This window comes from Prorops nasuta, unplaced genomic scaffold (assembly GCF_024137725.1).
Source record: "Prorops nasuta isolate Cenicafe-Biocafe unplaced genomic scaffold, Cenicafe_Pnas_1.2 PNAS00002, whole genome shotgun sequence".
Taxonomy (NCBI): domain Eukaryota; kingdom Metazoa; phylum Arthropoda; class Insecta; order Hymenoptera; family Bethylidae; genus Prorops; species Prorops nasuta.
Genome location: NW_027116799.1, coordinates 8503223 through 8530472, shown reverse-complemented (window position 1 = coordinate 8530472; position 27250 = coordinate 8503223). Strand labels below are relative to the sequence as shown.

Sequence of the window (27250 nt, the reverse complement as noted above, 5' to 3'; positions counted from 1 at the left end):
TCGTTTTCCGAAAATATTATTTTTGTTGATGATACAAAATTAAGGGTTAATCGCGCCATTTGACAGCTACGGACAAACTCCCTAGAAATCCCCTCGCCCCTCTGTTTCTAGCTTCCCCTTGCCACGACGCAAGATTAATGGCCAAAACACGTCCGAAAGCACTGAGAGCTTATTATACCTAAAACACTATACTTCGTTTCACACTTACTATACATTTTGCGTGGTATATTCAATTCTCGCCAACAAACTATACAGCGTAGTATCTTCAAACATGGCGGACTTGGCAACGCTGCACTCAGATCAGATCCCAATTCCCAACCCAATAGAGACCGTGCACACCAACACAATGACAGTGAGATAAGAATGTATATTGGTGTAGTATATGCATACTATCAGCGCAAACTATCGGTCAATTTTCGCAGTTTTTCAGTGTAATTTATTTATACGTATACAGTTATACATTGACATTTCGTTATCATTGTGTTGGTGTGCACGGTCTATATAGGTTACGTCACGTTTGTTATAGATTTTTAGAGCGCTTTCTGTGCTTATGCATGTATCGGGCCGATCGGACCGCAGCCGGGGGAGCCCGGAGCAGCCATATGCATGTATTCAGTAGAAACAACAGTTGCGGAACTGTTGAGTAATTCTTTTTAAACTTCTACTTCTATTGGATAAAATTATAGGATCTAAGAGTAATAGCCAATAACATACACCACTCCCTCAACATTGGTCTCTACTGAATGCAACCATTGATTGACCGGCATACTGTTCAAAATTGAATCATGTACAGGTATAGTTTCTGCTTCCCTATACTATCTTATAGCAAAAATGCTTCTCGCAAAATTGATTCATGTCCATCTCAACTTGAGATTCTCAAGTTGAGATGGACATGAATCAATTTTGCGAGAAGCATTTTTGCTATAAGATAGTATAGGGAAGCAGAAACTATACCTGTACATGATTCAGTTTTGAACAGTGTACATATTGTACGATAGCGATTAGCGATAAACGTCGTTAAGTATCTAAGAAAGTTGGTAATGATGGTTTTTACAAGTTTTCTTTCATCCTAATTAATCTGTAAGTTCCGTTTTCACACGGAATGCATTTAACGGGAATCCGTATACCGACATTACAGGGCAAAAACTATTTCGCATGCAGCGTCGTCATTTGTTGGCGGGTTGTAAAGTTATTATAGATTTTTGGAAATGCCAGAAGATTATCTACTAAAGTACATTGGATGAATTAACAAAAAATGAAAAAAAATTTTTGTTTAAATAAATATATTAACATTATTGAGAAACAACAATTAAATCGCAAAATTCCCCAACGTACTTTACTAGATAATGTTCATACGTTTCCAAAAAGTCCACATAAATGCAAATTCGTCAAGAAATGACGATGCTGCATGCGAAATAAATAATGGAAGAATTTCGTGTTGGCGACTTCCCGAACACGAAATTCTTCCATTATTTATTTCGCATGCAGCATCGTCATTTCTTGACGAATTTGCATTTATGTGGACTTTTTGGAAACGTATGAACATTATCTAGTAAAGTACGTTGGGGGATTTTGCGATTTAATTGTTGCTTTTTAATAATGTTAATATATTTATTTAAACCAAAATATTTTTTCATTTTTTGTTAATTTGCCCAACGTACTTCAGTAGATAATCTTCTGGCATTTCCAAAAACCTATAACTTTACAATTCACCAACAAATGACGACGCTGCATGCGAAGCAGTTTTCGCCTTGTAATGTCGGTATACGGATTCCCGTTAAGGAGGAAATAACAGATATTGTCCAACCCAATTGTTATTACTTTTGACATTAACTAAAAAATATATAACTCATTTCCAAATTTTTAAATTTTCACCTGCTACCATACTGGCATATACTGTTCCTTCTCTTAGAGATTTAACTGATAAATTAGCATTTACTTTATGTAGAAAACATCTTAAATATATTTCACTCTTTTTAACAATTTTAATACATAGCTTATAGTCTTAAAAACAATATTATTCAGTCTCAGGTGAATGAAGTGCTTTCATTTTCAATCTTGCTTTATGCAAATTCTTCTTCCTTAACCTCTCTATATGTTTTTTTACTTTACCTTGATCACTAAGCTGTTCATATTGTGATACAAGGTTGAGCAACTTTTTTTCGGCTAAAAGAACAAAAGTAAATTTTTAATAACTTTCTCCACTACTTTTAAAATATGCTGAATACTTACATTTCTTTTTATAAGCTGGTCTTTTTCCCTCTTTTATTGATTTAATTATATGCTTGTTCTCATTAGATTTTTGTTCCTTCATTTGTTCCTGCTTCTTCCCTTCCTTCAATTGATTTTCCAATCTTTGAATGAGATATTTAACTTTTTTAATCATCTTAGGATCATCTGAATTTTTCAGTTCATCTTTTAAAGCCTTCAGGTCATTCTCCTTCATCTTATCTATAAAGCTGTATGCATTTTTAAAGGCTTTTGCATTGTAAGTACCACAGAGACTATCAAATCTAGGATCTCGTGGTACTGTTCTTTTTAATGGAAGATGTTGTTGAATTTTAAACATTGGCTTTTTTGACGACATTTCCTGTGGCCTATTTTTATTTGCTCTCTTAAAATCATTTTTAGATTTTGGGGTATCGCTAATGGCCCTAGTACCAAATAATGCATCATTGTAAACTTTTGTTCCTATCTTTTCTTTAAGCTTTAGAAGATCTTGGAAACTCATGTGAGAAAGTTCAGTACGTATCTTCTCCTGAATAAAAACAAGGCATTATAAAAATTAAACTTATGGATGCTATGATACTTTCTAACCCATGAACAATAGTATTGCTAGATGAGGTTGGCAGTATTTTTAACTCAATATACTAATTGCATTTTATATTTAGTTCACAACACAAAATGTACTTTTTACATCTTACTATTTTTTGCTCCAATTCTCATTTGAGATATCTCATATTCAGCTGTAATACACACGTATACGCTGCATATGTTTATTATGCAAATAAAGTTGCTGAGAGATCATATTGTGAATAAAAGGCTTATGCACTCAACATTGTCAGCCTCATACAACGAAATTAATACTTACGGGTAGGGCTGCCATCCGTCCTCTTTTCCCCGGACACTGTCCTTTTTTATCAACCTTACGGGGACGTCCGGGAGGATGTTTAAATTTAGCTGGGATTTTCAAATTGTCCGAAAAAGTTACTTTTTCCTAATTTGCTATAACCCGTAAAAGACTGATCAATAAATATTGTTAGAGATCGGAGATGTGTCGAGCGGTGAACGATACGGGGGGTACGGGAACGCGGGACTGACAAGTGGCGACTTGGCGAGGTGACTGATGGCGACTCAGGCAACTGGACTCTGGAGTCTGGAGTTGACTGGACACTGGCGAGCGCGCGCCTCCGTTGGCAGACCGTTGGCCTCCGGTAGCGTTACCAAAATACGTGTCATAATTGGTCAAATTATAGCGCTACATCAGCACTTAGGCCGGTTTCATAGTCGTTACTTATATTTAAGACCGACTTAAGCATAGGTTATCTTTTTCTATTACTGTTAGGTGAAAAAGGACAATCGATACTTTAAGTCAGACTGAAATATACATATAAGTAACGACTTATGAATACCGGCCTTAGTTAGGATTTGGAACGCAACCAATGAATTCACTCAAAACAGGTAAGTTTAAAAGTCAACATAGCAAGCAAAAATCTGAGCGTGGAAATTCACGTTGGTAGCATTGAAATCCATCTGAAAAATGATGCCCCAATTGGCCCAAATAAGAAGAAGCGTAACATAATTAAAAATGGAAGAGTTAGCAGCGTTAGCAGCAACACTAACTAGTGGTACACCGGGTACCGCAAAATCTAAAAATGTTGGCTTTAAGGGGGCAAATAAAAATAAACCTCGTAAAATATCTTCATAAAAAATGCCACTGTCTAGATTTCAAAACATTCTTCCAGTATAAAAGAGCATACCACGAACGAGATCCTAGATTTGACAGTTTGTGTCAGGGGGGCCTCTGGCTCTGTGGTTACTTACAATGCGAAAGCCTTTAAAAATTGCATATTAATACAATTTTATAGATAAGGTAAAGGAGAATGATCTTAAGACCTTAAAAGAGGAGCTGAAAAATACGGATGATCCCAAGGCAATTAAAAAAATTAAATACCTCATAGAAAGATTGGAAAATAAATTAAGGGAAGGGAAGAAGCAGGAGCAAATGAAGGAACAAAAATCTAATGAGAACAAGCATATAATTAAATCAATAAAAGAGGGAAAAAGACCAATTTATAAAAAGAAGGGTAAGTACCCAACATATTTTAGAGCTAGTGGAGACTGCAATTAAAAATTTATTTTTTTTCCTTTAGACAAAAAGAAGTTGCTCCATCTTATATATATCACAATATGAACAGCTTAAAGATCAAGGTAAAGTAAAGAAACATATAGAAATGTTACAGAAAAAAAATTTGCATAAAGCAAGATTGAAAATGAAAGCGCTTCATTTACCTGAGACTGAATAATATTGTTTTTAAGACTATAAGCTATGTATGAAAATTGTTAAAAAGACTGAAATATATTTAAGATGTTTTTTACACAAAGCAATGATGGTTTTCAGTTAAATCGCTAAGGGAAGGAAAGTATATATTAGTATATAGTAGTAGGTGTTAATTTAAAAATCTTGAAATGAATTATGTATTTTTTATTTAACATCAAAAGTAATGACACTTGGGTTGGACAATGTCTCTTGTTTCCTCCTTAATGTATTCGCGTGTGAAAACGGAACTTATAGATTAATTGGTATGAAAGGAATCTTCAATTAAAGGATATTGTAACTGATATAATGGTGTAGCTACGTGTAATTTTCGGGCGTGTACATACATGTGGCTGGTTATAGTTGCGCGTGTATATTTGTGTATATGAATGGAGTGTGAGGCTAAATAAAAAACAGAAATATAAAGGAAACTCATTGACAAAAGAGGGATGTCTTCGAAGCGAGAACTGTCCACTCTTTTTACATGAGTCACCATTCACGCAAGATCTATTTTGTCCGTCTTCAATTATTTAAAATATTTACAGTATTAATAAAACATCATTTTTTTTAGCATTTTTTTATAATTCAATGATCTTTAAATTGTTAAAGAGCAGGCTGGGCAGAAAGAGTAACAGTAAGTTATACTATAATAAGAAAAAAAGCAAAGCAATTTGAGTAACTTCTCTTTCTCTCGTGCTTTTGACCAAGTGGTTGATTCCTTCATTGATTTGGTGAGTTTAATCTTTCGTTATTTTTTTCAAGGAGGATGAGAAGGGAGAAACAGATAGAGAGAAAGAGAAAGAGAGCGTAGCAGAATGAACAAATTTAGTGTAAAACGTATGGAATGCTCTTAATCTTCTACCTCAGCCCGCTTTATTTTATAGTCTTGAATCGAAAATTTACTCGTACTTATCACTTGCCTTGGTTTCATTTCACCCTCAAAAGATTTTTAATTTTCGTCTTATTGTTGTCATACTTCAGTATTTTTTTGTTCGCTTATACGTACTTTGTTTTTTTTTCTTCAATAACACGATCTAGACTAAACCATATATAATAATTACATCTAATAATATCTTATCGTAACATGTATTATATTATCATTATTATTATATTATTAATATTTAAATTATTAGCCTAAATTAAAGAGGCGGCGCACGACGGCAAAGCATTTTTTGGGCTCCTAGGCTTCTGGGCACTGAACACCCTGTTTACAACTGCGCGATTCCCCTCTCTTTTGCTTCCTGGTTTGCTTACTTTGTTCTCTTTCTCCCCTCTCCCTCATATACCGTACACTATTCCTTCTTTAAAGTGCTTGTCAATTAAAAAGGACCATTGTCGAAAGAAATATTTGTATAATAATAATAATGAACGTTTTATTCCGTTTTTCTATGCGGTTTATCTACTTCTGGGCATTGTAATTGCAACAAAAATCTTGTTAAAAGGTTAGAGTTATGTAGAGTTTTGCGCGATGCTAGAATGCTGCCGGCAACGGAGCAGGTTAAACATAGTTAAAAATCAATTATCATACATAGATTATTGTATAGATTATCGTTTTGACGGTATTTTGGCAAGGGGAAAAGCGAAAGGACTACTACGACGCCTGTAGAACACCTCGATCATTGAACACTTAGGGTAGTTTTGGGGCTAGGGTCGGCCGTCGAGTCAGCTTTAAGTACGTTTAACACCAGGCTTACAGGACCATCAATATCGAAGAAAAATTATGCTTTTAATTGTATCAGTTGAGACTCGCGTTCAATTATATAAATTAATAAACAAATGTTTGTAGAATATGTTAAATTAGTTAGTATAATTTTGCGGGAAAATCGCTAAGAAGAACAATGTCCGTGAACCCAGTGTTAAACGATAGGCAGATGCTTATTCTCGAACAAACGATATTTGCACTTTGGTTTGCTTTCAGATCTATTCGATCAGAGCCCAATTACTATGTCGTAATGTCGTATCTTGAATTACAATACCGAAGTCCCTACCCCTCCCCTTCCCTCCCCTTCCTTATTATCTCTCCTTCCAGACGATCTTACAATCAACGAGATTCGAAGATTCAAAAAATTAAAGTCCCTGGCTCATGACCAGGCCCGGCCTGAAAAGTCGCGTGGCAGCCACTTTAAACCCCCTCGATAGAAGGATGTTATTTCGACAATAAAAACCGACACACTGACTCAGTCAAGCATACAGACAGACAAGCAGAGACTATAGCGACAATATACAATACGCGGATAAAAGAGATTTCCGCGGTCAAACTTTCATGATTACACGCACGCCTTCGGTCCATATACGCACACATTCACATTCTCATACACACACTCATTGTACGTTTATACACAACCAAGCGCTTATTGAAAACAGGGCATTCTGTGCATGGTGCTCAATAATTTATAGCGAGCTTTCCCGCTGGCATTAAATCTATGAAAAACTAAGATAATGAATTTATACCTTTCTTTACTTTTAATTTCCCCTACGTAAGAATGCTTTTTTTTTATTTTATACTCCCTTCCGTTTAACTTTTAAACCTTCCTCTGATCTACATCATATCAGTATTTCTCTACTATTAGTTTCTCTTAATGTCATCTCCTTTATTACTGTTGACTTATAACATTTGTAAAACTCATACGATTCCAATCGATACTCTTTATACTACAATTTTTTACTGTTTTTATTAACGGGCGATGATTACGTTGTGCCCTCATCCATTATTTTTCATTTCCTTGCACATGATTATTAAACAACACATTATTACTTTACATATTTGCGTCAATTGGTAATTATTTATAGGTAATCTTGGTTTACCCATTGCACTGCTTCTTCCTTGACAATAAATGCGTGTTCTTTGCTTTTAAATGTGCTACTTTTTCTTTTCATACGATCTCTCTTATTTGTGGATGCGCGTCCAATCCTTTCTCTCCTCTCTGTCCCTCGAGTCTTTTACATAACCATGCGACACCTGCACGTACGCGTGCGCGCATACACCCTCCGCTACATGCACACGCATACATACACCCATACCCACGCACGAAAGTGTATCTTTCCTCAATTTCATAAACTAATAGATCTTTATGGCGATACAACCAGATATTTTAATTACGCGATTTGAAAATAAAACAATAAAATATCAAAACTGTTAAATGTGACGTAACTCGTAGTAAGAAGCTTCCATAATAACTTGGATCGGGCAACAATCTAGTGCTGGATGCATGCCTTTATCACTTTTCTCTCTTCTATAAGTTTTATATTATTTAACACAAGTAGAGCTGCTTCTTTGACTTTTTTCCTAATTACCAATGCTTCACTTATTATTATAATGACGGCGTGAAATATAATCGAGCATACTTAGTTATTATTTCATAGCGGTAATTTTTTAAACTTGATTATTTTCATTTAAGTTTCTCGCTTCGCTACGATCATTTTAATCAGTCGCACCTGGCGTATTCTTTAATATTGTAATATCTGTCATCACGCGATTGGCTCTGACAATTTGCGACTTGCATCTTAAAAAATAACCAAGTATGCTATTTGAAAAGCCTAAAAACTTTTTATTAGATCTATATAAAGTATATAATATTTTTGATGACTCGAAAGTAGGCATTATTCAATCTGATATTTATGGATTATTTCGTTTCGTTCTATTTTAGATGTCAGGCACACTTACGTAATATGTATACGCGAAATCAGGCACACCACCGTACAGATGTATACGCATATAGACAAACACTCATACAATCTGACGCGCACGTCTCATCCTCTCCCCCCTCTTTGATTCTGCTTTTTCCTATATCGATTTTGCCGCATGGTTGCTGGATAACCGTTGCGTGCGCGCAATCTTCGTATGTATTCTACATAGGTTTAGTAATAAGTTTCTTGTTCCAACCATCCACCTGGGTTTCGGCGAAGATAAAATCGTCTTGTTTCATCGTATATGAAGATAGCAAACATGAACGGAAGAGCGGGAAGCCACCATACGAATCTGTGAAAGGATTTAAATGTCTTCTTTAGCAAAAGGACGAATTTTATAACGTTGCATGAAGTTTTAAGGACTGCGTACTTAAGTGGAAACATTCGGAGACCCTTATCCATGCCCGGTGTGTAGCTGAGGAATGCAGCGAGAGCAGTCTCGAATACTAAACCAAAGTTTAGAGCCCAATTTCTCATTCCTTGATGAATGATGGAATTACGTCGCGTTTTACAAACTATCAGATCAGCCCATTGTACTATGACGATTGATACGAAGAATGCCGTGTGGCAAGTGAACTCCAGTGTTTTACGATCCCTATATGTCTGTAATGAAAATAATCGTTATATTGCAAATTCGTCTCTTATTCTCTTATCTCTTGACTAATAGCTTACCCATTCTTGACCATAGCTGTCCGTAAGATCGTTGATCGCCTTTGAATCCCATTGCTTTCGAATGCCAAAAAGATGCATTGGTAGAAAACCATTTTCAGCCATGATAACGAAGTAGACGAAGAAGCCTGCTGCTGCCTGGATCATACCGATCTGACCATACGCCATTGAAATAAGCCTATTGTTCAGAGAGATGGACAGTAATTCGTATTAGTCATAGTAGTAGAATTCCTTAAGGATGGAGAGAGCAGTTTGGCTTGAAAAAATTCTGTGGTCAAAGACTCGTAAGATTTACGTATCTTTCTTAAAAAAAAAAAAACATTATTACAACAACCGTGATCGGCAATAAACTTGCGTATAACAAGAAAAAATTTAATCGTTTTTAAAACAGATGTATTCCACAGAATTCTTTATAAGAATTACAAGCTGGGAAGGGCTATTTTAAAAGTTTGGTTACTACTATTTTTATAAATTATTTATAGGGTGATTGCTTTTTGTGGCAGCTGGGATTGAAGCTCTAAACTATAATTGCGATCAGAACCAAAAGCAATTACTTACCGATAGAGATCGGCGGTAAAACAATATTTTTCACGCGTATAAAGAATGAAAATTAGTAGAAGGTAAAAAAAAGAAAGAGAGATAAAGGGATAGGAGAGAGGAGGAGGGGGGGGGGGGGATACAGAAACGAAAGCATTTTTACAAATAAGAGGACGAAAAGGAAAAATAACACATGCGGTAGAAGTATACAATATTGACTGTACATACGAAACGTACCATTTAAATTGCGATTAATCACATTTCATCGTGCCAATGTTAAATAAAGCTAACATGTGAATGGAACTAAAATTGTGCTGAATAATTTTCACTCGGTAATATATTGCAAAAGAGCAATGAACTCAATGGAAAGCTCGAAAGGAACAATTCCCACGCAAGATGAAAATAAAAATATAAAAAAGAAAGCAATGGCGTTTAACGAAGAGAAAGAAAAGTGAAGGAAGAAAGTACAAATCTAAGCAGAGGCAAGAAAATTGCAAAGTATGAGAGATGTGAGAAGTGAATTAAGCTAAAGAGGCATTTGCCATTCACAACATTAAATTCCATCCAAAGTCTAAAGTGAAGATATTAATTAAAAAATTAATCCTTGTACTACTCTAATGACTGAATCTCTACAATTATGTCAGAGTTGATGTGTTAAATTCGCAGAGCGTCCGTTGTTTTTCTATTACCCAAGAAGACACGCGTTGACAAAATCTTGCGCTTCTGTGTGTACATATAAATTTGATGATTGACGATTAGACGTTTAGCAGCAGACACTCCGCGTGATATTCAAGTGGGTGTATAAATGCGTGTATGTATGTATCTATAGGTATGTGTGCATGGGTTAAAATTGATGATTGAGATGAGCTCGATGGAGAGAGAGAGAGAAAGAGTATGGATTTCGATGAAAAGAGAAAAGAAGAGATGATAACGCGAGATTTTTTTTTTTTTTTTTAATGACTGGCGGAATCAGATTGAGAAAAAAGGTGCGTTGCCATGAGTGCTGAATGAGGAATGAGATAAGAGATATATGCGATTCGGCATGTTATAGATTGTTGGTGGGTAATTTTGTAACCCACCTTCGGTTGACAAGATTGTCTCTGTAAGGATCGCGAGGCTGCCGTTTCATAATGTCGGACTCCGGTGCCTCGTAGGCTAGCGAAATGGCCGGCACCTGCCATTCACCATTAATAAGATACTCTATTATACATCTATGTCATTGTCATCTCAATTCAAGCACATACGAATATTATATCTTACATATGTTTAGTTAAACACACACACACACACACACACACAGACACACACGCGTATAATATATGTGTTTGTATGTTGCTTAACTATATATAAAAATTAATTACTATTATTTAATGAATTATGCTATATGTATAGAATATTAACGAGAGACGATATGCAGCAGACTCGAATACGAGCACGCGCGCGCAAGCGCCTGTACGTACACATACAGTTAGCACAAGTCTTATATATCTTTTATAATACACATTAAAAATCATTTTTCAGTCGCGCGCAAGCAGTATTTCCATAATTTTCGCTATCTACGATTTCATCGAAAGAGAAGAAGACGATGAAAGCAGAAGAGATAGATAGTGGGGCAGAAGGGAAGGGATCGGAAGAGAGAAGAGAGGAGGTGATATGAGAAAGATGATGTAGAGAAATGAAAGGAGAAGATAAGAGAGTTTTGGCGGCGGTGAAGCTGAGAAACTCTGCGAATATCATTTAATTGAAACATTGAATATATATATATATATATATATATATATATATATATATCTCAATGATTGGATGTGCTCCATATATCCTAGGCGCAAAGAATGTAACCTTATCTCACCCTCTTGTTCTCTTTCGTGCATTTAATTCGATCCCTTATACCCAAATAAAAAGCTCTTTGGTGCTTCGTTAAAATTGGTAAATATTATATAATTTGCAAATTTTCCCCTCGTGCACATCATCAGAGGGATAATCCCGGGAGAATCAACAACGAAAGATCCGCGCACTGTCGAGGAATCTCTCATAACCGAGAAGGAAAGTACTTTTATAGCGTAGTTACAAATGAACCGCGTATATACATATATGTATAAATATGTACAGATATATATATATCAATGGCGATGTGCAGGGGAGGAATGAGAAAGCGATAAAAAAGAAGAGAAGCAATAGTTATGGTTTGTCCTTTGACCCGTTGCCCAGCGAAACCACAGATTTCAATCCAAGTGAGCAATGCATTTGAACAAAAAAATGTTTTTCGTTTTCTTTTTTGCTTTTGTAGATCTCAGCACCCGTTAGAAAGTTGCCAGTTGCAGAGTAGTAGTAGGCAGCGGCGTAGGCAGCGCATTACAGAATAAAATGTGAGAGGACTGTAAAGAATAAAAAACTGCAAGAAGACTTATAAATCCAAAATTTAAAGGTGCCTTGCAGCAATGGTGGCGATATAGATACAGTAGTACAATAGTAATAATAGTCATATTATAGAGATAGTAGCAGCGGCAGCTGTGACAGTAGATAAATCTTTCGATTTTCAGGGTGGTAATAATAGTAATAATGGTCAAAATAATAATAATAATTTCTAATCTATTGAGAAATAAAAGACAATGTTCGTATCGTCGATAACCAGAATGACAGTAAACGGTACTATTACTACTAATGCTACTACCAATAGTAATAGCGAGATAGAGTGATAGTAGTAGTAGTAGCAGTAGCAATAGTTGTGTATAGTAGTAATGATAATAGCAAGTTAAATCTAGTAATGTGATAATACCAGAAATGGTAAATGTTCCAGTATAAATAATAATTATATATCAATGAGTATATATATATATATATATATATATATATATATATGTTGATCTGTATTATACAAGAACATGGCACGTATATACGTATACAATATTTTAAATAACACTCGGTACATTTAAAAATCGACCACAGACTTATGAAAATCTCTTTCTAACTCTAAGCTCATGAATCATTCTACGGATAAAAATAGTTTTATTTAATTCTAAATATCATTGCTAGAAAAATATCTATAAAACTTTCTTTACTACCGTGAAACTAATCAATCATTATCTACTACGACAGATTGTTGTTCCATTACCCTTATTATGATACCAAGCCGTGGAAGAAGAAGAAGAAGAAGAAGAGAGGAAGAGAAGGAAGAGAGTCGTCAGCGGCGCGAAAAAAGGTGGAATAATTAAAAAGAAGAAAAAAATCTTATCACTCATAAATAGCATAGGTTGATAATATTTATTATGCATTGATAAAGGTATCTTTGATATCAGCGAATAATAAAACTTGAAAAGTTACTTAGATAGAAGATTAAACGAGAGAATAAATCATAACTCGTGAAGGAAGAAATGGCAATAATAAGAATAATGCAAAAAGTCATGCATATTAGTAAAAGTAATACTATAGTTTTTATCTAAGCTCGAGGGATTCAAGTTTCTTAGCAATTTTTATCAAAAGTTTGAAAGAAGAGAAAGAAACTTGGAATGGAATCTGATATACGAAATTGATAGAAACACATGGAAGGAATACCAGAAGAATGACGAACGCTCGTCGGTAGATAATGAATGTAACACTCACACGATATAATTTATCGCAACATAATTATTTAAACGTTGAAAGAATTTCTATTTAACAAAGATCAACAGTATCATTTAATCTTCGAATTTCACCGAGTTTATTTATGCAGTAACTCTACTTTAATTGATAATAAATATTTTAATTAAAACAAGATAAATGCACATTTGTTAATAACCATTGGCTAAATCCTATCACATATTTATAGTATTCTATATATAATATATAAAGTACTAGAGACAGTATACAGACGTTCGTGCAAGAATATCCTATTATTTTAACGATAAGCAAGGCTTGTTTTGCAAGAATTACTAAATGGGCAAATTAAAGAGAAAATCGTTTCTTAGAAAATTTAGTGTGAGTAAAAGAGAGAAAGATAGATAGAGGGACGACAGAGACGGGGGATGTTCATATAAATACAAATATGAATCAAAACAAAAGTATAGTTAAAACCATGCTATTTAGGAAAGAATTTGCCGATAAGTCGTCACCCAGTTCACAGCCCCTGTCATACGTGGGTATCGATTAACGGGCCACAGGAGAAAGTGAGATGTGCTTTTCGTTCGAAGAAAATTTTTGGATACTTATTTCCTGATTAAAGAACCAAGGAAAGAGAGAGAAGTGTGAGGGGGGGGGAGTGAAAAAAAGTAAGAGAAAGCAGCGATCGTTGAGGCCTGCTCGGACTCTCAAAGAAAACGAGCCAAATACGCGAATCATCAAATGCATGTGTCACTATGTATCTGATGCTAGTAGTATATATAGATATAACACAGCAATCCATAAGTATACGTATACCCACATACATATAAACAAATGGATTCTGCTCGTCGAACAGCTTAACAATCGTAGGCATGTATGTATATATATATATATATATATATGCAAAAGTTGAGCCGTGCTTTGAGAATCCGATGAATCAGGCTATCAATGACTCTTTTCACCAACCCCAGGCTCGATGTAAAAAAGGTCCATCGAGTTTCAGTTACGTTTCTGATTTGTGTGTTACCTTTCGTTTACTAGCTTGTCTGTGAAGGGATTTCGTGGTCGTCGCTTCATAATATCGCTTTCTGCCTCCTCGTAGGCTAGTGAGATGGCGGGAACCTAACGTCACATTATCAAAAAGCTTAGTAACAACAATATCAATATTCATCACATATTGTACGTCTATTATTTCCATCACTGAAGAATACTGGTTAAGAGTTAACTAAACGAAAATTTAACTTTTACACAGAGAATTTGGCTAATGTCTATCAACTTCCTACTTTTCTACATTGGCCCCTTCGACCAGTATACTTTGGACGGATCACTTTAAAAAAGAAGAAGAGAATGAATAGAAAAGAAAAAAGAGAAAAGTTTCAGTTTTCGCAATCTGCCATCAGTTTCCAATAGATCATCCTATAGAGTACATAGAATCAGTCATTCGACCGTATAATCATTAGTTTGATTGCTTTCAAGTTTAAACCCAACGTGCCAAGTTACAATCCTCCTCGTTGCATCTAATCTCGTGAGAAATTGATAAATTTGAATAATTATAGATAATCTTCGGAAGGAGCATTGTATCAGGCTTCCGCTATGTTTAATAAATAATCTTATGAAATATGTAAGTTTGCCTCTATTTTCCAAGGCACTTTTGTTTTCGTACTCGTATTACAGAGATATTCATAGATTGACAGAGTTATTTTTTGAACTATAAGAAAGTGAAATTAGAAAATAGTGTATGCTTTCCAAATGTAGAGAGACATTTGGAGAACGTCAAGATGTATGGGTTTGTGCGTGAGACAGAAGAGGAGAATTATTGAAGGTTTCTGTGAAAGTAGAAAATGTAAAAGATTAATGAAACTGCACAACTTTGGTCTATATCGCAGTGGCTGCTACTGAAAGTGGTGAGCACCAAATATCCACAGGGTAGGCGAGGATAACAATATATCGGATCTAGCTGTACTGGAATTAATGGGGCCAGATAAACTAATACTATATTTATTTAGCCTAGCATTAAGTAAACGTGTGTAGATTCGAGTGCGCGCAGCGAGCGCAGGGAGGAGAATACAGGGAGCAGGGTCTGTCAAGATTAACCTTTCATTGACAAGATTATCGTGATACGGATCTCGAGGCCTTCTCTTCATTATATCCGATTCGGCATGCTCGTATGCGAGAGAAATTGCTGGCACCTGACAACACATTTGTATCAATGGAAAAAGGCTCTTATCGTTAATATATGTGCTTCTATTCATAAATATCACAATTACTCGATTCCTCTGAAAAGTTTAAATATAATAAGAACACACTATAACTATATAAAAGGTATAAACATTAGGTGATTGAGTAAGAGCTCGAGAAAAAAGAAATTGAGCGAAACCTTAGGAAAAAATTCAAAAGATGAAGAAGAATGAAAGAGTAAAAGATTAATTAGTCGGCGAATGATGGACTTACCATGTCGGTTCCCAGATCGATGCATAAAATGGTTACAGTACCGAGCGGTAATGGAATGTCGCAAAGAATGAATGCCAGGAAAGGCGAGATCTCGGGTATATTAGATGTCAGAGTGTAAGCAATAGACTTCTTCAAATTGTCAAAGATCAATCTTCCCTCTTCGACACCGGTTACGATAGATGCAAAATTGTCGTCCAAGAGGATCATATCGGCGGCTTGCTTGGAAACGTCTGAACCAGCTATACCCATGGCAACTCCAATGTCTGCTTTCTTCAAAGCTGGTGAATCGTTCACACCATCGCCTGCGTAGTGTTATTATTATTGTTATTAAGCAGGGAAGTTGGAAGAAGGGATATCATATATATATATATATGTAGAGGGGGGATTACAGGCAGAGTAAGAAGAAGAAAATTTAGGGTGTTACCTGTTACGGCTACGATGGCTCCCATACGCTGGCAACCCTCGACGATAATGAGCTTCTGCTGAGGTGATGTACGAGCGAACACAATTTCGGTGTGATACCTGAGAATCTCGTCCAGTTGGTCCGAGTTCAATTCCCTGAGTTCGGTACCGTGGACGACCGCGGCCTTGGCCTCTCGAGGATTAACCTCGGAGACGGGAATGTTGAGCCGCTGCGCAATGTCCTCGATAGTTTCGTTACCTGTACAAAACCAGAGAATAAGAGTACGAGGTGGGAGGAAGAAAGAATCGGTGCGCAGATTAGAGATCGAAGAGGATGAAGAAGAACTCGATGAGCAGAGTACGTACCTTCAGAGATGATGCCGACCGATTTGGCAATGGCTTTGGCAGTGATTGGATGGTCACCGGTAACCATGATGACCTTGATACCGGCCGAACGACACTTGGCAACCGCATCCGGTACAGCGGCTCTCGGCGGATCGATCATGGACATGAGGCCGACGAAACGAAGATTCTCCGTGGGGAAGTTGGGGTCGTCCGAGTTGAACTTGAATCCAAGGGGGAATTTGTCGGAGGGAAGAGTAAAGTCGCAGAAGCCGAGGACTCGCTCGCCGAGACCACCGAGCTCGAGATAGGCGTTGTTGAATGCTTCCTTCATCTCCTCGTCGAGTACCTTCTCCTTGCCACCGATGAAGATGGTGGAGCACCGATCGAGGATCCTCTCGGGAGCACCCTTCATGACCAGCTGGTACCTCGGATCGTCGGGATCGTCGGACTCGTGAATAGACACCTGATACTTGTTGGTGGAGTTGAACGGTACCTCGCAGACCTTCTTGTTCCTCTTCCTAATACCCATTACGTCCCCGAGGGCCAGCTCCATGCACTTGAGGAGAGCAGCCTCGGAGGCATCGCCGTTGACCTCTCGCTTGAGAATCGGTTCGTGATCCTGTCCGCCCTTGAACTCTGCCCTGTTGCAGAGAGTAGCGATCTTGGCGAGGGCCTTGAAGCCAGGACTGGTGCGGTCGTACTGAGCACCCGACTGGTCCTCCGTGGTATCCGCCTCGATGATCTGATTGTCGAACCACATGTGAGCAACGGTCATTCTGTTCTGCGTGAGGGTACCGGTCTTGTCGGAGCAGATGGTCGAAGTCGAGCCGAGGGTCTCGACAGCCTCGAGATTCTTCACGAGGCAATTCTTGGAGGCCATACGCTTGGCCGTGAGGGTCAGGCAGACGGTTACGGTGGCCAGAAGACCCTCCGGTACGTTCGCCACGATTATACCTATGAGGAAGATTACAGCGTCGAGCCAGTGGTAGCCCAATATGAAGGCTATGACGAAGAAGGTGACGCCGAGGAACACGGCGACTCCTGTAATCAGGTGAATGAAGTGGTGGATCTCCTTGGCGATCGGCGTCTCGCCAGTGTCCAAACCGGAAGCCAATCCAGCGATGCGTCCCATGACGGTCTGGTCGCCGCAGCATATCACCACGCCCTTCGCCGTCCCCTCCACCGCGTTCGTCGAGAAGAACGCGAGGTTCTTCGTCTCCAGAGGATTCTCATTGGTAAACTCCGGTGACCTGCTCTGCGGCTCCGATTCTCCGGTGAGCGAGCTGTTGTCGACCTTGAATCCACGGGATTCTATGATACGTATGTCGGCGGGTATACGGTCGCCGAATTTCACTTCGACTACGTCACCGAGCACGAGGTCCTCCGCCCTCAGCGTCAGCTTCTCCCCTTCCCTGATGACCGTCGCGAATTGCGGCACCATGTTCTTGAACGATTCCATGATCTTGCTCGACTTGCTCTCTTGGTAATACGAGAAGATACCAGTCACTATCACTACGGCTGCCAGGACAATGCCCAGATAGAGATTGTCGTCGTTCGGATCCTCGCTGGTGGTCGCCTGGATCGAATAGGCGATGAAGCAAAGAATCGCACCGATCCACAGTAACAGGGCAAATCCACCGAACAGGTTCTTGCAAAACTTTACCCATTCCGGAGTCTGTTTCGGTGGTGTCAACGCGTTTGGTCCGTCCCTCTCCAGATTCTCTTTCGCTTTTGCGTGACTCAGGCCCTACGGATCCATCATTTTCATTATTAACTCGTACATTTTCATTCTTATATCATATATAATAACCAAACGAATCGTTCCTTTTCAATAATCTTTGTTTTCGCAGTTGCCAATTACACGTGCAATATTTATTAAATCTTTATAAATAGCTCATTGAATTTCAAGGATTTCAATTTGATCAAAATCTTCATTCGTTCAATTGCATGCGTATTCATTGTTATGGAGTAAATATGCGAGTGCCGCTATTTCCAAAACAATGGCGATTTCACTGAACGAAATGACATTTTATCTCTCAATCTATAAATATATATATATACGTGTATATTATTAAAAACTTACGTTTTCCGGATGAGTTTGAAATCTCTGATAAAGCTCTTCCGGTGAGATTTTGTGAAAATCGATGTCCAGTTCCTGCTTCAAGTCGTCCAAATTGTCCCCCTTCCGCTTGGGACTCTTTCGCCGCGACTAAATTCACATAAGACTTTGGACATTAATATTAAGCTAACAAAGGCTTATCGTGTATTAAGCTTTAAAGATAAAGCGAGTAGTGTTAGAACGCGTGTCACATATAATACCGGCTCAGCTGTTTATCTTTGATTAATTAACATAAGTAGTAGCAGTAGTAGTAGTAGTAGAAGAGGAAGAAGAAGAAGAAGAAAGATTTCAATTATATTTTTAAATCGTTGTTCGCACCTTAACTATAGAGAGGAAAAAGAGGAAGCACCACAGTGTTTGCATGAGTAAATAATCAAAAGATTGGAACTGTGTTAGTAAATCGTTGCTGAAACTTTAACCATGGAAATGTTAAATTTGAAAAAAGAGAGAAAGATGAAGTATATCAGTCCCTTGAACGAGTATACCAAAACTTTTGGACCATTTTAGCAGATCGTTGCTCAAACCCTTAACCATGGAAATGAAAAATTTGGATAGAGAGGAAAAAGAGGAAGCAGCATCTGTATTTGCACGAGTATATATATATATATATATATATATATATTATGTATATCGAAAGATGAGAAAGTAGAGGCAGAAGAAGATTCCAGTAGGAAAATTGTGCGAATTATAGCGATCGGTCGAACCGAATATCCGCTTCTCGAGTACCTTGTACATCCCATCGGCTGTTTTGTTGTCATCGCGAATGTTTGGTAATGTTGCGACCCTGTACGAATCTGAACGGCCATGCTGTAAAAAAATTCATGTAAAAAAAATCATAAAGTGTTGGTGAGAAAAAATTCTGAAAAATAAAAAACAAAAAATAAGTATAACGATAGACTGATGGTATATGTATATATAGAGTGGTGCTGCATCGAGATCCGAGTATCCTTTGCAGGCTGCGCTTGTTCTGCTGATTAGCGAATCATCCTTAAAGGCGATTCCTGACCTTGCAAAGAGCGCGCGATTATCAATAAAATGTGACGTACTCGGCTAGCAGTTGTTATCGTTTAACCTATCAAGTGGAAGCGGAACCAAGTGACCTGAATGAAAGTCAGAATCACGATAAAAAAATGTAAAAAGCTTCGATTACGCATAGGATGACCATAGATTGCACAATCGTGATTATCGTATTATTGCTCAATGACGAGGACGAGGCTGCTCGGCTCTGTTTCCTATTGCCGTTGCTCTGTTACTCTGACCACTATATACACGAGATAATCGTACCTGTCACCATCATACGATTTTACGAGCGTTCCTCAACAATCAACGCATACCCCCCCCCCCCCCCCTCTCTTCGTTCCATATTATTTTTAACTAGTGCAGACACACCGTTGGCACAAAAGTTTCGGAACTAACCTCTTTTTATAAAAGAGGATGAAATTGAAGATTGTTATTTAATGAAATTGAGACATTGATTCGTCGGTTTGTCATTAATTACGATACTGTCATCTGACAGATATAGTTGGATAGTAACAAACTGGTCAAGTAGTCAGTTAGTCAGTAAGTCAGTCAGTCAGTCAGCCAGCCAGCAGCCAGCCAGCCGCCTTTTACCCCTCATCATGGATCAATACCTAACCAGGCCACCTAGTCTCATCCACTCCTCTTGTACGATCACGACGACGACGACGACGACGACGATGACGACGACGGTGAAGACGGCCACCCCCCTCTAATCTGCTACTATTTCAGTCATTTTTATTCCACTTTCCACAAATTTTATCTACTAACGAGAGTTTACCTGTACCACGTAAGATCAACTTTAATCATCCGATTTTCCCTACTAAATATATACACATCTTTACAAAGATGGATTAATAAGGTTCCGTGATTAAAATTGGATTTTCGTCTATTTTGGTCCGTTCGTTCCTGAAAGACTTGGAAGCATTCAATGTATTTACGTATATGTGTCACGCCTAATGACGTCCTTTCCCAACTATATACATAACCTCTCTGCGTCATATATATTCAAGGAAAAATTTAATAGACTACTCTTCGCTTAACGATTAGCACGAGACTGCATCAACTAAGCATGGGTCAACGACTGGTAGGAGAGACGGTGCACCCGCGCCCCCCTCTTGTTTCTCCCTTATTTACTTAGCGAAGAATCGTTGCTTTAGCCGAAGACCTACGACTGCCTAAGCAGAAGTCTTTGAAGCGATAATTAAAGCAGACCGATTATTACTTTGGGGAAGGATCCACGGCTAGAGTTATTTCGAAGTAAGCACGAGTTGCAAAGGAGGTAAGATCGATTGCGTGAATTGGGTGGGGCCAGGGGCTGTCGAACGAACGTCAGTCGTCACAGAGACGAAATGCGAAAGAGTAGGGGCGAGGGGGAAAAGGGGGAACAAACAAGTCTAGTAGCTTTAGCTCGAAGCAAGCAAGAGAGTTTGACGAGGAAAAATATTAGAGCGGAGGGCAAACTTGAACGCCGACGACGTTATCAGAGAAATCGAAATGTCAGATGAATTATAAATAGGTTAGGATCGATAGACAGTGGAGGGTGGAATGGAAGGCAAAAGCGAGGGAAAGGCAAAGTATTTCGAGTTTCTTGACTAAAGCGCCATCTACTAGTTCACTCGAGTAAGCCTTTCTTCTAACAGATTTTGACACTAATGTTTTTCTTTCCCCCTCTCCTCCCTTTTCCATGGAGATGGCCAATGGGTATGATACATCATTGTGTGTCATAGTAGAAACGAAGCAACAGAGGCATACGAATGACGATAATCGGAAGCGGAAGTGAGTCGAACGAGCAAAGAAATTTGAATGAATGAAAAACGTTAGACAGTAAGGGCCTTTTAAAAGAATCGACCTTTTCAATTAACGCGGTTGTCCTTGGATTCTAGGCCTCGTTCGACGATGCTTCGCACGTGCAAACATATCATTTCCACAGAAAAACCGCTTACACCGGCTACGACCAATGAGATTCATGAGTGTCGTTTCTCGTGTGTTCTTTTCTCTCCCAGAATCGAAGCAATATCTTTGGCGAAATGTCTCGTAGTTGGGAAGTGCACGCATGCGCATCTCTAAAAAGGGTCGATCATTAAAGCGCTGCTTTTCTTCTCGCAACTATCGACCGACTGTTCCAGCGATCGATCGATCGTTTTCTCGAGAAATTTCAAAAAATCCCACCTGGAGGTACTGACCGAGCAAGCAAATCCTCTGCTGTGCGAAAGGTTTGTTTGGAAGAAACGGATCCGCCTCACGTGGCTCTAGTTTCATTCCTGTTTTCTCTTGGTGCATTTTTAAAAGGGAAAGGGCGATATGTTCAATCACAGCTTTGAATAATAGCGATATTTGACCGATAAGAGTGAAGTGTGCGCATGCGCCAAGCCAGATAGAAAAGTTGGTCATTTCCACGAGCTGCGCGAAGAATCGCATTCTGCGCGCAGATTGTCCAAGGGGAATAGCATAGGGAATCCTCGATGACGCGCTGGCGCGTTCCATCCAGACCGGCCCCTTCCCAGCCGTTGCCGTCCGAATCCCACGTAAACTTTGATTCGACGAACAATGAAACGGAGGAAGAGATGTTTATGCCGCATATATCCAGGTTTCACGGGCATAATACGTACGATGTACACACAAATCGTGTCACGTTCACGCACAGGTTAACCCTTCGCACGTTCACTCCGTGTGGGTGTGGGTGTGTGTGATTGAGCAGTGGCGAGGAGAGAGAGAGAGTGAGAAGGGGAGAGGGGGGGAGCAGTGTGGGTAGTCACAGCACAATAATAAATCAGCACGAATAGTCAGCGGTAAGGCGTCAAGTGGCGCGAGGAGTTCGAAGAATGCCAGGTGAGGCAGAGGTAGAGGCATAGGCGTAGGTTGAGAGGGGCGGGGCGAGTCGAGTCGAGGGAAAAATCGGTCGGGTTAATTCTTGAAATACGAAAGTCGTAAGCTCGATATTGTCAAGAACAAACCTTGTCACCCATGGCTGCGGCGAGCGATACTCGTTGAAAGAGAAGGTCAACAGCGCGGCTTCGGGTGGACCAGAGACTGACTGCTGGCGTTCGTTGGTTTCGCGCTGTCGAGGATCGCAGTGCCGCGCTGCGCCGCCGTTACCGCCACCGCCGCGCCGACATCATCGACCAGCCATTCCCCCACCAGCTCTTCGCGCAACTGCCCCCCCCCCCCCCCACCTCCACTCTCGCTACCATTAAAACCTTCCTTATTCCCCCCTTCCCATCAAAACTTTGACGCTCTCGACTCGGTTCTCGCCGCTCGCGTCTTTTTCATATTACGCTTAACCTACCCATTTTTCCATTTCTACTTTTTCTCCTTTCCCTTTTTATTCCTAATCCCATTTCTCCTTCCTTCGAACGAACGACATAAGTATTCTCTCTGCAAACTCTTTTTCGTCTTCGTCCGCATCGCTCCCACTCTCCATCTCTCCATCTCTCTCTCTCTCTCTCTCTCTCTTTCATCCTTACCCTCCCTTAAAACCGAATAGCGCAAGCTCGGCGGAAAACCTTTTACCTATTCCTCAATTATTTCTTTTATCGAGCAGTCATTATAAATATTTTTAATCCAATCGATTGAAATTATTATCGACAAGAACATTTTCCACTGGTTTATTCGTCTACCGATCAAAAATCCAATTATTACAACGTACAGAATAAACCAGGCATTTTTCAATTTAGAGCCAAATTTCCATGATGCACCGAGAGGAATTTATAGCATCAAACGAATTATGCAATCGCGTGTATTGGCCTTGTGCCAATCTCTTGTATCTTGTCCTGCAGCAAAGAGGATGGATAGCTGAAAAATATATATATATAGTGTATATACCTATGCGTTTATGCATAGCGACATGAACGACGTATGACGTATGCAGAGTATAATGATAATCGACGGAGGAGAACGTTCGTAACGCATATCTCTCTGGCATTTCCACAAATCATAATAAACGTTACAATTGACTCGTTTTTTCACTGATAAGACGCTTATTATATTTGTTAACAATGATATATTAAAGCGTGTTACACGCCGTGAAAAGGCAGGGGTAGCAACACGAAACACGCAACCTGATGAATCATACTTTCGATACGGTGCGAGTGGTTTTTACTAGATTCTAACTAGTTTTAACCAGAATCGTATTATTAAATAATAAGCTTTTAAGCCTATAAGAAAAATCCAGAGGTTAACGGACTATCATCTAATAGGAAGTCACCATTCGTTAAAAGTAACGTTAGTGGTATAGTTCACGTTTACTTTTTTAATCTGATATTAAAGCAACATTCTCTCTCTCTCTCTCTCTCTCTCTCTCGTTCTTGTTCTTGTTCGATCAACAATGCTATCCAGTTATAAGCAGAAAATCGGCGACAAACAGTCTGTCGGGTGAGATTGTTGACCCGATTCATCCATAGAGATAAACAGTTGTTTTATTTAAGTCTACTTATACGTATATATTGGTATTTATCATCGAGCAGAATTAAAAAATAATTACTACATGTATTTATAATTGTTAATTGAATGTCCAGAATGAAAGGTATGCGAGTTCCTTCCGAGCAAAGTATGGAGGAAGCAGTGAAAGCGCAAAAGAGGTAAGGCTCTTATAGAGCAGAAGAGTAGGATAGGTTTTTGATTGGAAGAGGACAGGGGTGGCTCGGTGGCTCGGCGGCTCGGCGGCTCGTCGGCTCGCTCGGTTGGGGATTGTATCGATCGCCGCCGCACTGCGGGGCTTTATCCCCTCCCCTTTCTCTCATCTCGCGTGGCGTTTCCCTCCTTTACTTTCCTTTCCTTTCCATTTCTTTTCTTCCCTTTTCGTTCCTTTTTATTATCCATGATAAAATGCCACATACAAGCTATAAAGATAGAGGATACGAAATAAGTGATGCAGGATAAAGAGGAGAGAATAAAGCCGGATTCACATCACGCCACGCAGCGCCACGCTATGTCACTGTCAAACATTCCCATAGTCACGTGCTTCAAGCTCTTCTTCCTCTCTGAATTCGTTTAATCGTAGCGAAACATTCTTGATCATAAACAATTTTAGAAAAGCTCCTAGTGATAAAAAAATGGTACAGATATTTATTATCACTGTACTCTTAACTCCTGTCCTTCGTCGAACCATCTCGATCAGCTTATAAGAGGGAAATCTTGCAATTATTTCTTTTCAATATTGATTCTGTGTGAGAGTTCTCTCTCTTTTAAGTTTTCACTCTACCGGTAAAATTTAGCCAAGTTGAACGGGGGCCGCTGCCTGCTATGAGATAGAGTTACTATTGCAATCGATCCACCAGGCCCCCTCTGCTACTAACTCGTATGTAATATTCACTATCATGGTATTTCTCTCTCTCTCTCTCTCTCTCTCTCTCTCTTCACACAATAACTCAATTTAATGACAAGGTTCTTTTCCGGGATTCTAGAATATAACAAAGAAAATATAAAATAAGTATATAGTTTTGTAGGGAGAATCAATGGTAAAAATAAAAATAAGAAGAGCAAACAGCGGAAAATTAGTTCGATCTCGTAAATTTTGCGAGTGAATCGTAATTAAAGCTAAGTCTGTTAATAGGAGTGGCGAGTTTGACCGGCTCTAGGTCGTCCGTTCGTCCACACGCCCGTTTGTGTCATCGCGTTACGTAAGCTTATCAGTGGATTAGCTGCGTGGCTTTATCGGCTATCTCATAAAAACAATCGATTCATGAATGGCACAGTGAAACATCGCATTGGCGCGGTCGCGTTCCTTATTCCTTCGAGGCATACATAACCTCCAAACTCTTCCGAAAATCATCACCCGCAAAGATCCTGTAAGACGAAACGCGCGTGGGTCGAGCTCATTCATGATCTACGCATCACGAGGAAGTATGCCATTAAACCATATCAATTTCGAATGCTTAAGATGAAATACGAATCGTCTTGTCGACATTGAATCCGGTTCTAGCAGGATCCAACCGAGGCTCTATCCTTTCACGGACGGAATAATATATTGTGTTGAGAACCACTCGGTAATTGCATAATTTGTTTCAACTTACAAAAGTTCATCATATTTTTACCAATGGAATAAAGGAAAAATCTTCCTACATATATAGATTAAATTTATACATGTACAGTAAGTATAAGGTCCCGGTTTGATTCGTTTCTAATACGTGAGAGTACATAAATATACATCTCCCTCGTGCACCCGTGTCTGTGTGTGTGTGTGTGCAAGCGGCCCCCTGACACACATTGACTCGTTAAAATAACGACATAATGGTTAATTTAGCGATAATAAGCGCGGACCATATCGTTCAAATTAGCGTCGAAGGTGATAGACGAGAGGAGCGCGAGAACACGCTCGTTCACACGTATGTATATGTGTTGTTATTTTTACATCGAATTGTCGTAGTGATAATAGTAGCTATACGCTTAAAACATTCGTTTTGTTGATGCTTTTCTGTAAAAAGAGGAGAGGGAAAGAGATGTTCGTGTCCGTCACGCCACCACGTGGACCACTGACGCTACAACAACTGGCATCTTCCGGATACAACTGCAAGTTTCTATTCGTGTAAAAATAACACTGGTACCTAATGTTGGTAAACTCAACTGCTTTATTTGGATTTTTTATTTTTTGCTTTTCTGTTTTTATTACACACATGTGTGGGGATGCTAATAAGGCTAGTTTCTGATATATTAGTATACTGTGCATGTAAATGAATGAAAGATCTTTGACTCCACCCAAAACTCTTCTTTCTTCTCTCTGCTTTAATAATTTCACCTATAAAAGTCAAAAGTAGCACGAGAAAATTACAACTTCTTTGATTTGTATTTAAGGAGTTACACAATAACTTTTTACGATTCAGCGAAAGTTTTCAAGTATCCCCGGCTTTAGGCAGGTAGATAGATATACCACAGAATGGAATGGTTAAAAATATTCAAGTGGATAGCCGCAAAGTCTCGTGTCTCCTGAAAAGGGCGTGGTTTTCCAAAGTTCAATGGGAGGTTTGAATGCTTCGAACACACGCGGCTTTCCACATACACGCTTAAATATACATACATTCATAATGCGTATATATTTGTGGGCTTGTACACATATTTACATGAATGTGCCAGCTGCATCTACAAATTAAAATACTTGATTACAAGCGTATATACCAATTCTTTAGGTACACGTAAATACTCGACGACACAAGTATACGCGCCAAAAAGTAACATTCTTATGCAATTTTGGCGTGGCTAGAGTAATATATTTTTGAGCAAGACAAATCAACGTAACGTATTCATATTAAAATATATTTGGGATTATCACGCGTTAAGTTTGGAGCAAATGAAAATAACAAGGACCTCATACCTCCGTTGCCAGTTTTCCCTTCGACGCCATCTTGACAACAATGATGGCCGCTAAGCTAACTGCTCCCTTAGGTTAACTGTCGTCAATCGCGCAACACTTACGCAAACACTTGGCTTAAAAAAAGTCGTTTTAGTTAGTACGATTTTTTTAATTAAAAACCAACGCAGAAGACAGTTAATTTTATGCAGAGGTTAACTGGTGATTGCTATCATATTATTCACTACTACCACATGCTGACGCTGTAATATATCACATACATATCGAATATCACCTTCCCAGCGGCATGGGTGGAAGTTTACTGAACTGATACTTTTGTACTTCACCGCGTCAAGACTGGTCAAGACGAGGCAACGCAACCTGTAGCGCAGTACAGTACTGACATAGATGTGAATACGTTGTGACTAGTAAGTAGTGTGTAACTTCACTACCTGCTAAGCACTAAAGTATGCCCCCTTTTCTGTATTCCCATGTTTTTGTAGACTTGTGATTGGTCGATTGGTAGTTTCAACATCAACACAGAGATGGAAAAATACTCCCTCTCTCTATTTCCCCCTACTCTTTTACGCAAATTGTATTTTTTTGTTTTGGTAAAACAGGTCAA

At 38.8% G+C, this 27250-nt stretch overlaps 3 protein-coding genes across 5 annotated transcripts; 1 reads left to right on the top strand and 2 right to left on the bottom strand.

The window, feature by feature from the left end:
* Positions 1 to 1909: 1909 nt before the first annotated feature.
* On the bottom strand, positions 1910 to 3400 carry LOC136783114 (ribosomal RNA processing protein 36 homolog). Its single transcript, XM_066742977.1, has 3 exons — positions 3092 to 3400; positions 2233 to 2758; positions 1910 to 2166 (listed from the first exon to the last, which is right to left on the bottom strand). Exons 1-3 carry the CDS (start codon positions 3104 to 3106, stop codon positions 2018 to 2020), a joined length of 690 nt encoding a protein of 229 aa, XP_066599074.1. The 5' UTR covers positions 3107 to 3400; the 3' UTR covers positions 1910 to 2017.
* A 143-nt stretch (positions 3401 to 3543) lies between these two features.
* LOC136783137 (uncharacterized) lies at positions 3544 to 8320 on the top strand. Its single transcript, XM_066743022.1, has 3 exons — positions 3544 to 3681; positions 4089 to 4307; positions 4374 to 8320. Exons 1-3 carry the CDS (start codon positions 3663 to 3665, stop codon positions 4412 to 4414), a joined length of 279 nt encoding a protein of 92 aa, XP_066599119.1. The 5' UTR covers positions 3544 to 3662; the 3' UTR covers positions 4415 to 8320.
* On the bottom strand, positions 4691 to 27053 carry Atpalpha (sodium/potassium-transporting ATPase subunit alpha). 3 transcript variants are annotated; one of them, XM_066742905.1, is made up of 10 exons: positions 26650 to 27053; positions 19050 to 19130; positions 18288 to 18413; positions 16226 to 17951; positions 15882 to 16118; positions 15458 to 15759; positions 15101 to 15195; positions 8897 to 9071; positions 8595 to 8827; positions 4691 to 8516 (listed from the first exon to the last, which is right to left on the bottom strand). In XM_066742905.1, the coding sequence occupies exons 1-10, from the start codon at positions 26677 to 26679 to the stop codon at positions 8396 to 8398; spliced, it is 3126 nt and encodes a 1041-aa protein (XP_066599002.1). In that variant the 5' UTR covers positions 26680 to 27053; the 3' UTR covers positions 4691 to 8395. The 3 variants fall into 3 exon arrangements, with proteins under 3 accessions (XP_066599002.1, XP_066598994.1, XP_066598984.1); XM_066742897.1 differs by lacking the exon at positions 15101 to 15195 and adding an exon at positions 10510 to 10604 and having other exon boundaries at positions 26650 to 27050; XM_066742887.1 differs by lacking the exon at positions 15101 to 15195 and adding an exon at positions 14034 to 14128 and having other exon boundaries at positions 26650 to 27048.
* Positions 27054 to 27250: the final 197 nt, after the last annotated feature.

Coding starts and splice junctions, on each gene's coding strand:
- LOC136783114 (XM_066742977.1), bottom strand. Junction 2,167..2,232: donor ACCAGCTTATAAAAAGAAAT/GTAAGTATTCAG, acceptor TTGTTCTTTTAG/CCGAAAAAAAGTTGCTCAAC.
- LOC136783137 (XM_066743022.1), top strand. Junction 4,308..4,373: donor ACCAATTTATAAAAAGAAGG/GTAAGTACCCAA, acceptor TTTTTCCTTTAG/ACAAAAAGAAGTTGCTCCAT.
- Atpalpha (XM_066742905.1), bottom strand. CDS start 26,679: ATGGCGTCGAAGGGAAAACTGGCAACGGAG. Junction 15,196..15,457: donor TCGATCTGGGAACCGACATG/GTAAGTCCATCA, acceptor ATGTGTTGTCAG/GTGCCAGCAATTTCTCTCGC. Junction 8,517..8,594: donor CTCCGAATGTTTCCACTTAA/GTACGCAGTCCT, acceptor ATCCTTTCACAG/ATTCGTATGGTGGCTTCCCG.